The following is a 12,427-nucleotide window of genomic DNA, read 5'->3' on the forward strand; positions in this document are numbered from 1 at the left end:
ACTGTAACAATGAGAAAGTTAGTCTCTCCATGTAACTGAAGTCCATAATTTTTTTTGTGTCATGTGATTTGTTGGTTTGTTTAAAAGACAGCATGCCAAGTGCACTATCCATGAAATTGGGAAAAAAATACTTTAATGAGTCTCTAGTATCGGATTATAAAGGCTGTTTTCTCTTACATAGAAAGCCTGTGAAAGTGTAGAAAGTCAGTGATGTCTTGCACATTAATTGAGAGTGACTGAAAGAACTTCTATTTTCCCTATTTTCTTATTTAAAAGAGTTTTGCATTAATTTTAGTTTCTTTCTCCTTTCTTAGTTGCACACATTCTTAGTGATGGAACTGCTGAAAGGTGGAGAACTGCTGGAGCGGATCAGAAAGAAGAAACACTTCAGTGAAACGGAAGCTAGTTACATAATGCGCAAACTGGTCTCTGCTGTCAGCCATATGCACGATGTGGGAGTAGTCCACAGGGACCTGAAGCCTGAGGTACTGAATATGCTCAAAACATTATAGAGCAAGGAAGGGGGAACATGTGTATTTATCCGGTCTATTTGACTTTAAGCTAAGTTTCCTTTCTACTCCCTATACATATCCATTTCTATTCTCCGTCGTTACATACAAATATCCCAGTTAGGAGCAGGAATAGGCCACTCGGCCTTTTGAGCCTCCTCCATCATTCAATAAGATCATGACTGATCTGTTTACATTGCTGCATTTCCTTGTAACCATTCACTCCCTTACATGTCAAGAATCTAATTCGGATTTAAAGCTACCAAAGACTCTGCTTCCGCCACCGTATTGAAGAAGAGTTATGCTCTCTACCTCAGGTTTCTGATACTTGTGAAATCATTCTGCTCTTAATTGGTGAAACTTTTCCAGTAAATCCAAAATTAATTTAATGACAATTTTTCTGTTCTAGTTTGTGATCACCAAAACCTGAACAAGAACTCCTTGTTGCATTATTCAAGAACTAAAACACCCAACTGGAAAAATCATAGGATAATAATGGTTAGAACACAGATGGAGGATATTCTGTACCATTTTATATCAAGTATGTTTCTATGTAAGCCTTCCTGTGGAATGCATTCACTTTCAACAACTGGAAAGTTGAATTTATAAACAACTGTTAGAAACACTTTGCCTTCAGACTTGCAGATTTTACGTAGTCTCACACAATGGAAAATTACACAAATTCTACCTAGGTACTGTAAGCTTCTTCCAGTGAATATAGTTGTATAATGCAGATGAGCAATATCTAGTGATGCAAGTCATGATTTAACTGGACAAACCTAAAGGGCTCCATTGTTAAATGTCCTATTCTACAAACCACTTCATGATTTAACCTCAGGCCCTCTCTGCAGTTAACAGTGATTATCAAAGTTTAAACTGTTGTATGTTTTTTTCTTTACTCTGCACTGACAACATGCCCAGCCTCTTTCTGCTCCGACTTCAAGAATCTGACTTTCTATAGGTTTGTTCCCCATGGCACCAAGTGCTCCTGCAACATTCCAGAAGCCCTCTATGTCTCCTCATCTGTCTCTATACTTATAGCAATTCCCTCAAAGTATACCTCTTTGCCTTTAGTAAAATAATATGCATAACTCTTCTCCCAAGCCTGTTTTTGACAAGCAGTGTCTCTTTACAAGGTGCCTGGAAACATGACAAGTATCTTTTTCCCAGTGTGATAATTACTGCCAAACAACCTCCCTGACACTGAAATTTAACTATTGATAGGTGTAGAATCTCATTCCTGTAGGTTCTAATTGTTGCAGAGTATAAATATGTAAATTTAATTTATTTTTACTTTTCATCTATTTTTCTTTTCTCTCCTTTGTAACCAATTGTTCTTTTCCCCTTGTTTCCTCTTTCTTTACTTGATTCACATTGAATTCGCCCTTTTCAACTTACATTCCTGTTCAGTTGTTAACATTGGAGAAGATAGTGGCCATAATGCCACTGGTCTAGTAATCCACAGATACAGGCTGTACTCTGATGACATGGGTTCAAATTCCATTGTGACAGCTGGTGAAATGTGAATTCAATAAATAAAAAATCTGGACTTGAAAGCTAGCCTCAGTGATGGTGACCCTGAAATTAGCATTTGGTTCACTTACAGTTCTTTGTGGTTTGATATTTTTTCTTCTTCTTACAAGATGTGAATACAGGGGTGAGCACTTTGTTGCCCATCTCTAACTGTCCTTCAACTGAGGACCTTACTATGCTATTTCCAAGGGCAGCTAAGAACCAGCTGTGTCAGTCTGGAGTCACATATAGACCAGACCAAGTAGGGATGACAGGTTTTCTTCCCTAACAGAAATGAGTGAACCTGATCAGTTTTTACAACCCTTAGTGATATTTTCATGGCCACCGTCACTGAGGCTGGCTTTATTACCCAGCTGTCATGGTGGGGGCAATGGCCTTGGCCTTTAGATTACTCGCTCAGTGATGTTGCTGTATTGCCACTAGTCCCGCTCTCCTTAACTGGTCTGTAATGTTGATTAGTTCCCATTTTCAACAACTTCCCATGTTAAAAGTTTAAAAGCGTAAGTGCGGTGCAGTGGACATGTCCCTACTTCTGAGCCAGGAGGTCCAGGTTCAAATTCAACCTCCTGCTAAAGTGTGCAGTAACATGCCTGAACAGATTGATTTGAAAATATCTAAAACATAGGTGTGAAAAGGCAGATTTAACTCACAGCAGATGCTGTCAGGTTCCCTCCTGAGGCAACATTGGCAGCAACAACAGTAATAATTTGTAGTTATATAGTGCTTTTAACACAGTAAAACTCTCAAAGGTGTTTCAGAGCCCCATCATTAGCTTTTGTTATTGATCAGTCACATTATCTGAGGCATTGAAAGTGGCAAATCTATTTTTACTCTGATTCTTTTTTAAATCTCCCTTTGCTTATTCACTTCTATTCTTGGATACTTTGGATGAGCATTTTTAAAATTATGAGCAATGCTTTACATTCATTATTTTAAATAAAGTGTTAAATTTAATTTCCCAACTGTCAGTCAAGTGCAGAACTGACCTGAATTTTCCTGCTACAAATTGCCATTGCATAACTGTACTTCATTGCCATGAAAAGCTGCTTGCTGTATAGGGTGATATCACACACTAATTATACACCAGAGAAATAAATTGTACCTTTGGTTCATAGTAACAAAGTATCATGTGAATTTTGGGATTTATTAATAGTCTGAAGGTCAGGGAGAATGATTTTCTTAACAAGTAAACACAGTAGCTTTGCTAATGAACTGTCACTTCCTGACTAGAATAACTATTTTTCTATAATTGCATAGATTTATGTAGGCAACAACACAGAGGTATTGAAAGAGCTGTCTAATTGCCCTTATTATGTTAACCTACTGGAATGAGCATAGGTCATGTTGGCCATATACTCGACGTTTGCACTTCATAGCATGGAACTTTAGTGCATATAGCTTGTTAAAATTGCATTGTGCATTCATGCTCACTAATTGTGGGCAGTTTTTTGGAAATCCACTTTATCTGGTGTGGTTTGGTTTCTTTATATTTTGAATGCAGGCAGTTGAGCCCAAGGGAATGAGTTGTAGAGGCACTCACTGTCTTGGCAGAGCAGCACCATGGCCGGGACATATACAGAGGGGATTGAACTTACTCTATGGTATTGCATTGTATTTGCAGACAGTAATGTGACAAGACCAGTAATAATAACTATTATTGTGGCAAGAGTGTTCCCAGAACTGAGTACATTGTGGGGACTTTCCATTATATTAACATAGCTATGACATAAGGCTGACTAACAATTTTACTTTCTGACTCTTTGTCATTTACAGTAAAATTCTGCAGCTCTCTGACAATAAAATAAATTCTAATATTTCTCTTGTTTGGGCTCTTGATGGGGATCTTTGATATAACACATGCTTTTTTTATTCTTAATTTTTTACATGATCTGGTTGTCATTGTCATGGCCAATATTTGTTGCCCGTCACTAATTGCCCTTGAACTGAGTGGCTATTTCAGAATGCAGTTAAGAGTCACCCACATTGCTATGGGTTCTGAGTCACATATAGGCTGGCAGATTTCCTTACTTAAAGAACAGTAGTGAACCAGAAGGGTTTTTCTAATAATCATTGGTCACCATAACCTAATTCTCAAAAGCGAATGTTGAGAATAGAGTTCTCAAGTGAGCTTCCCAGTGGATTTTATATGGGTGTGTGGCCTTCCGTAAAAGTATAATTAGAGCACCCATGAGCGACAAAGTGTATGTTAAAGCATTGAGAAATGCCTTGTGACAAGAGGGATAGTGCTAAATAATTGGCAATGTTCAACTGCCTTTGTTTTGGCAAATTAAAATTATCAAGTTCACTTCTTGAATATAAATCATATTTCTTCAACTTAATCTGATTTACATTTAGCTTTCTGAGGTGAACAGATGCTTGCCATATGATTTTGTAGCAGAAAAAAAACTGATGTAATTGGTATTTTTAGTTTGCTGTCAGCTTTTAGAAAGACAAAGATTGATCCTCATTTGCAGATAATAATCTAATCTAATGAAACATTTTACAGGAACACACTATAAAAAGGGTAGCATGGTTCAGTGTTTCACAGAACATTTTGTAGCTACAAGTGATGATATTTATTAATAACCCTGTTTCCTATTTTCCCCACCCCAACTCTTGTTCTGTAGAACTTATTATACGCTGATGATAGTGACAGCACAGAAATTAAAGTCATTGATTTTGGGTTTGCACGATTGAAACCTCCTGATAATCAGCCTTTGAAGACCCCATGCTTTACATTACATTACGCAGCTCCTGAATTACTGAAGGATGATGGTTACGACGAATCCTGTGATCTGTGGAGTTTGGGTGTAATCCTGGTAAGTTGGTGGCGGGGTAAATGATGATATACCAGGGATACCTGGTGCAAGTTGCTTATTATTCCCTACATATAAAATAGATCCTAATTAAAACATCAGCTCTTGAAAGATTACAGCACAAAATTAAATGATTAGCAATTTAGCCTATCACACTATCAATTCTAAGATTGAATTATCTATATTCCCTTTGCTTTTCTTATCTATTAAGGAACATTAAAATCATTCAGCCCTTTAAGCCTGCTCTACCATTCAGTTAGGCATGACTCATAATCCAATTCATTGCCATTTTTCCACACTATCTCCATATCTCTTGATGTCATTGGGCTCCAGAAATCTATGATTTTTTTTATGTTGAATATGCTTAAGGATTTCCACAGCCCTTGGGGTAGAGAATTCCAAAGATTCCCCTCTTTCTGAGTAAGTAGGCTCCTCCATATGGCCTATCCCTTACCCTGAGACTATGTTATTGGTTTGATTCACCAGCCAGGGGAAATATCTGTATTCACTTTGTCATGCTCTGCAAGAGTTTAATAAGTTTCAGAAATGTCACCCTTATTCTTCAAAAGTCTAGGGAATACAGACTCAGTTCCCTCAATCTGTCCTCTTAAAATAATCCCAACATCCTAATAATTAACTTTGGGAACCTCTGTCACACTCTCTGGCAAGAGGTAAGGGAACCAAAACAGTACACAGTAGTCCTGGTGAGATCTCACTAAGGCGGTACACAAATATTTAGACACATGGACGTTAGTACAATGAAGGATATGTAGGCTAGTCTGATCTTAGAGCAGGATAGAAGGCCAACACAACATCGAGGGCTGAAGGGCCTGTACTGTCCTATGTTATATGATAACTTTACTCCTGTATTCAACTCCCCTTGCAAAGAAGACCAATATGTCACTTGTCTTCTTAATTACTTGCTGCATCTGCATGTTAACTCATGAGCCTGGACACCCAGGTCCCTTTGGTTACCTGCATTTCCTAACCTCTTACTTTTATGCCTTTCCGTCTTTTTCTACCAAAGTGAATGACTTCACATTTATTCACTTTATATTCTATGTAGCATGTTCTAGTCCATTCACTTAGCTTGCCCAGTTTCTGTTTAAGCTTTCTTGTATTTTCTTCACAATTTACTTACAACCTCCAACCAGTTTGAGTTGTCAGCAAATTTGGGAATATTACTATTGGATCCTACACCCAAATTGTTTCTATTGAATGTGAACAATTATGGATCTAGTGCTGATCCTTGCAGTACCCCACTATTAACAGCCTACCTTGCTGAGTATAATGTTTATTTCTACTCTTTATCTATTAAGTAATTCTCAATCCATACTAGTATATTTCCCCAAATCCCATGCACTTTAAATTATTTATTAACCTCCTGTGTGAGACCTTATCAAAAGCCTTCAGAAAACCCAAATATACCACATCCACTGTCCTCTTTTATCAATAATACATTAACATCCTCAAAAAAAATCAAGTTTGTCAAACACGATTTCTTTTTCATAAATCCGTGATGATGTTGTTTTAATTTGCCATTCTTTTCCAAATGTCCAGTTGTGACATCCTATATAATAGATTCCTGCATTTTCTCTACTATTGATGTCAAACTAAATGCCTTTAACTTTCCATTCTCCACCTTCTTCCCTTCTTAAATATTGGACTTACTTTTCCAGAATCTATAGAATTTTGAAAGATAACCAGTAATACATCCAGTATCTCCCTAGCCTCTTTGACACTCTGATGTGAAGTTAAGGGAATTTATCAACCTTCAGTCCATTAACTTCTCAAGTAAAATTCTTTTGAGTTTTTCAGTTTCACCAGTTCTGTGGCTGCCTCATATTTCTGGAAGATTTTCTGTATCTTTTTTTGAGAAGTGGTTGGGGAAGTTTAAACTAATATTCTAGGGGGCTGGGAACCAATGTAAGGAGTCAGTGAAGGAGGAAGCATGTTCAAAATCAAACAATAGAAAAGGGCGGCACGGTGGCACAGTGGTTAGCACTGCTGCCTCACAGCGCCAGAGACCCGGGTTCAGTTCCCACCTCCGGCGACTGTCTGTGTGGAGCTTGCACATTCTCCCTGTGTCTGCGTGGGTTTCTTCCGGGTGCTCCGGTTTCCTCCCACAGTCCAAAAGATGTGCAGGGTCAGGTGAATTGGCCATGCTAAATTGCCCTTGGTGTTAGGTAAGGGGTAAATGTAGGGGAATGGGTGGGCTGCGCTTCGGCAGGTCGGTGTGGACTTGTTGGGCCGAAGGGCCTGTTTCCACACTGTAAATCGAATCTAAAAAAAAAAAAAAAAAAAAAAGTGGAAGGCAGAGAAACCAAGGACAAAATTCCAACCGGGCTATTGAGGAAAATATTAGGAGCAAGGCAAACAATGTTAAAAAGACAAGCTTAAAGGCTTTTTGCCTTAATCCGTGGAGCATTTGCAATAAAGTGGATGAACTAATCACACAGATAGTTGTAAACGGCTACGATATAATTGGGATAACGGAGACATGGCTTCAGGGTGACCAGGAATGGGAACTGAATATCCCAGGGTATTCAGTATTTCGGAACGACAGACATAAAAGGAAAAGGTGATGGAAGGGCATTGCTAGTTGAAGTGGTATTATTCACAATGATATTAGCACTGACAATGTGGAGTCTATATGGGTAGAGTTGAGAAATACCAAAGGGCAAAATATGTTTGTAGGTGTCATATATAGACCCCCAAACTGCACTGTTGATGTTGGGCATGGCATTGAACATAGAAATTAGAGATGCATATGATAAGGGAATAACAGTGATCATGGGTGATTCTAATCTGCACACAGATTGGGCAAATCAAATTAGCCACAATGCCACAGAGGAGGAATTCCTGGAGTATAAATGGGATGGTTTTCTTGACCAGTATATGGAGGAACCAACTGGAGAGCAGGCCAACTTAGACTGGGTACTGTGTATTGAAAAGGGAATCATTACCAATCCAGCTGTGCGTGACCCCTTGGGGATGAGCGACCATTTCATGATACAATTTTTTTTTAATCAAGGTGGAGAGTGAGATGGGTGAAGACTGGTGTGCTTAATAAAGGAAACTATGAAGATGTGACCTTGATAAATTGGGGAGAATTACTTCAAAGGATGACAGTGGGTAGACAATGGCAACATTCAAGGAATGTATGCGATCACTGCAATAACTGTTTATTCCTGTCCGGCACAAGTCTATGTCTTGCAAAGGAAATTAGAGAGAGGATCGATCCAAGGAAGAAGCACACAGATCGGCCAAGTAAAATAATAGGTCTGAGGATTGGGAGTAGTTTCGAATTCAGCAAAGAAGGAGCGAAGGATTGAATAAGAAGGGAAAAATACAGTATGAAAGTAAACTTGTATGGAACATAAAGACTAACACGAAGAGTTTCTTTAGGTAATTGAAGAAAACGAGATTGATGAAGACAAATGTAGGTCTTCTACAGATATAACAGAACAAAAGAAATAGCTGAGCAACTGAATATATATACTATGGTTCTGTCTTCACCAAAAAGGACACAAATCAGAAATATTGGGAGATGCAAGATTTAGTGAGAGGAAAGAACTAAGGGAGATCAACATTAGTAGAGAAATGGTGCTGGGAAAATTGAGGGGATTGAAGGTGGGTAAATCCCCACTGCCTGAGAATCTACATCCCATAATATGCAAAGAAGTGACTCCAGAAATGCAGGATGTATCGGTGGTCATCGTCCAGGATTCTATGGACTGTGGTATGGCTCCTGCAGATTGGAGGGTAGCTAATGTCACTCCAGTATTCAAAAAGGGAGGTAGAGAGAAACCAGGAAAGTATGGACCAGTAAGTCTAATGTCAGTAGTGGGGAAAATTTTTGAATCCATTATCAAGGACTTTAGACAGGAGTGGCAAGATCAGATAGAATCAGCATGGATTTATGAAGGGGAAATCATACTTGACAAATCTTTTGGAATTCTATTAAGATGTAACTAGTGGAGTTAACAAGGGGGAGCCAATTGATGTGATGTATTTTGACTTTCAGAAAGTGTTGGACACAGTCTCGCTTAAGAGATTACTGTGCAAGATTAAAGTGCATGGGATTGGGGAAGTGTATTGAGATGGATAGAAAACTGGTTGGCAGAGAAGAAACAAAGAATTAATGGATCCTTTTCAAATTGACAGGCAGTAACCAGTAGGGGTGCCACAGGGATCGGTGCTAGAACCCCAGCTATTCACAATACATATTAATGATTTGGATGAGTGAACAAAATGTAACATCATAAAGTTTGCAGATGATACCAAGTTGGGTGGGAGGGTCAACTGTGATGAGGATCTTCCAATATGATCTGAACAGCTTGGGTGAGTGGGCAAATCAATGGCAGATACAGTATAATTTGGATAAATGTAAGGTTATTCATTTTGGATGCAAAAACAAGAAGGCAGATTGCTACCTGAATGCCTGTGAATTGGGGAGGGGAGTGTGCAGTGGGGCCTGGGTGTCCTTGTGCATCAGTCACTGAGGGTAAGCATGAAGGCAAATGGTATATTGGCCTTCATTGCAAGAGGTTTTGAGTACAGGAGCAAGGATGTGTTGTTGCAGTTAAACAGGGCCTTGGTGAAGCCACACCGAGAATATTGTGTGCAGTTTTGGCCTCCTTTTCTGAGGAAGGATGCTGTTGCTCTCTCTCGAGAGAGAGAGAGTGCAGCCAAGTCTTACCAGCCTGATTTCAGGGATGGCGGGACTGATGTATGAGGAGAGATTACTAGGTTAGACTAGACTGCGTAGATGCAGGGGGAATGTTCCAATGGTGGGTGCATCCAGAACCACGTGCCACAGTCTGAAGATTTGGGGTGGACCATTTAGGATGGAGGTGAGGAGACATTTCTTCACTCAAAGAATTGTTAGCCTGTGGAATTTATTACCACAGGAAGTAGTTGATGTCAAAGCACTGAGTCTTTAAGAGAAGGTTAGAGGAGCACTTGATGTGAATGGGATCAAAGATTATGGGGAGAAAGCAGGATTAGGCTATTGAGTTGGATGATCAGCCATGATTGTGATGAATGGCGGAGCAGACTCAAATAACCAAATGGCCTCCTCCTGCTCCTATCTTCTATATTTTTATGTTTCTAAGATAGGCATAAAGTAACCTCCCTGTGCTCTACTATCGGTCTCTTCTCCCCACTGGTAACGGGTCTATGTTTGCCCTAATTCTTTCCTTTTAATATATGTAAAGAAGCTTTTACAGTTTGCCTTTATGTTCCTTGCTAGTTTGTATATATGTTCTTTTTTCCCTTTTTAAACTGGTTTCTTGATTTTGCTGTGTTCTAAATTGCTCTCAATTCTTTAGCTTAACACTTTTTCTGGCATCCTAATAAGCCACTTCATGTTATCTAATGCAATGTTTGACCTTTTTCAATAATTAGGGTTGATTTTCTTTTGTGTGTTCATAATTTCAAGAAGTATGTATCTGTTCTGGACCATGTAGTATTTTTTAAAACGTAGCTATTGTCTGCCTATTGTCAATTTTTTTGTGTATTTTCCCATCCATCATGATCAACTTGCCCCCATATTTTCATACTTTCTTTCTTTAGATTGAAGACCCTACTTTGAGCTTAAGGATAGATTTTTTTTTTCTTCACCTTTCTTTGTAGTAGTGTATTCTATGTCTCAGCAATTTAATAATTTGGTGAGAGAATAATGAGAAAATCCATTCTACAAAGTGATGTTGGGGAACGGGGGGATCATTGTATTTGGAGGGGAGCTGACTGTCTTAAAGGAAAGCATTTAATATTTGCTCTGCAGCCTATTTTTAAAAGGTTGTGTTCCGCAATAAAATGTTATGGACCTAAGGACCTAAGTACATATGCAGTGGCTAAGCAAAGATTTCTCCTTTCAGAGTTTAACCTCAGTGCATTTTCATTTCTGACTGTTGTTACCTCTGACAGTATACCATGTTATCAGGGAAAGTACCATTCCAATGTGAGGAAAAGACATTAACATCCACCAGTGCCGAAGAAATCATGAGGAAAATAAAACAAGGGGACTTTTCTTTTGAAGGTGAAGCTTGGAGAAACGTCTCAGAAGAGGCCAAGGAATTGATTCAAGGTAAGAGCAAGCATAATTGTCTTTTTGCAGCTGGGCCCCTCTCCCTATCACTCAATAGATCCTGTTGAAGTTAGATTTTAATCTGAGATTTGAATATGAAATTGTCAATTCATTTTCTAAAATGTCACTGAATATTGATGATGCATTATTGCAAATATTGATATTGCATCAAAGATCGGTGAGAATGTCCTCAGGTTTATTCTAGCTTCAAATAGTTAAAGCCTCATTGCAGTAAATGGAGCTTCCCTAGATGGCTTCTCATGGACAAATCACCTCTGACCATACTCAAGCCTGTCAGCTTTACCTTTGAGATGTGAAAGAGAGCTCATTGGGCTTCAGTGGAACTGTACCACAATAAGTGGCACTCATTTTGGGAACTGGAGAAAGAAAGCAAGAAATGTATCTCAAAGATTTTTTAAAATTTCTAATTGTTGAGTGCCAAACAGAATTCTGGACCTGATCTATTTGATTCGGCAAGTTTAGGTTATTTGTTAAATATTTGTGAATTTGGGAACATTGTTGTGTTATGTCTCACAGCAATATACTTTTAAGAAATATTCTGAGGATGTCATGGCATATGACCTCATGGTTGAGAGTGTGGTGCTGGAAAAGCACAGTAGGTCAGGCAGCATCTGAGGAGCAGGAGAATCAACATTTAGGGCAAAAGCCCTTCGTCAGGCATTAGCCCCTCATTCCTGATAAAGGGCTTATGCCCAAAACGTCGATTCTCCTGCTCCTTGGATGCTGCCTGACCAGCTGTGCTTTTCCAGCACCACATTCTCAACTCTGATCTCCAGCATCTGCAGTCACCACTTTCTCCTATATGACCTCAAGGCATGAAGCTCTCAGGCTCCATCTGTCCTTTTGCAGCATGCTTTTGCAAGCTGAGGGAAGCAAGTCCTGTGATTGCAGTGTACATGCGTAAATACCAGGATACGTAATAAAAGTTCCTTCAATTCTTTAGTAATACATAGCCCACATTTTGCCTTTGTGTTACAGGAGCTAATGTAAATATAACTGTGTAATAATGATAGATCATCAGTATATCTCACCACCATATCATGTGGCACCATATAGTGATTTGCTTATAAAATCAGTATTTTTCACTGACAGGACTGCTGACTGTTGATCCAAACAAGCGGATTAAAATGTCGAGCCTCCGTTTCAATGAATGGCTTCAGGACAGCAGTCAGTTATCATCCAATCCACTAATGACCCCAGACGTTCTTGGTTCTTCAGGTGTTTCTGTCCACACGTATGTCAAAGCAACATTTCATGTAAGGAAACATTTGACAACATTTCTAACTTCCCTTTCATTGTGTTCATAATTTGCCTATGAAACAGAATTTACATAATTCCTTTAACAAACAATACTCTACCAAGGTTTTTGGAAAGGGGAAATACATAGACAATATTAGTAGAATGAAGGAATTGACTGCCAGTGCATAAGTTATTACAGAAACAAATATGAAGAGGTT

At 38.9% G+C, this 12,427-nt stretch overlaps 1 protein-coding gene across 4 annotated transcripts in view; it reads left to right on the top strand.

Moving 5' to 3' along the window:
* The window catches only part of rps6ka5 (ribosomal protein S6 kinase, polypeptide 5), a 252,857-nt gene that overhangs the window by 226,727 nt on the left and 13,703 nt on the right, over positions 1-12,427 (top strand). For all 4 annotated transcript variants that reach the window (XM_072568072.1, XM_072568075.1, XM_072568073.1 and 1 more), the window contains 4 exons: positions 315-485; positions 4,670-4,861; positions 10,790-10,949; positions 12,063-12,226. In XM_072568072.1, the coding sequence (XP_072424173.1) occupies positions 315-485; positions 4,670-4,861; positions 10,790-10,949; positions 12,063-12,226 (687 nt within the window). The remainder of the gene's footprint in view (positions 1-314; positions 486-4,669; positions 4,862-10,789; positions 10,950-12,062; positions 12,227-12,427) is intronic.

Source organism: Chiloscyllium punctatum, chromosome 4 (genome assembly GCF_047496795.1).
Source record: "Chiloscyllium punctatum isolate Juve2018m chromosome 4, sChiPun1.3, whole genome shotgun sequence".
In the NCBI taxonomy this organism is placed as follows: domain Eukaryota; kingdom Metazoa; phylum Chordata; class Chondrichthyes; order Orectolobiformes; family Hemiscylliidae; genus Chiloscyllium; species Chiloscyllium punctatum.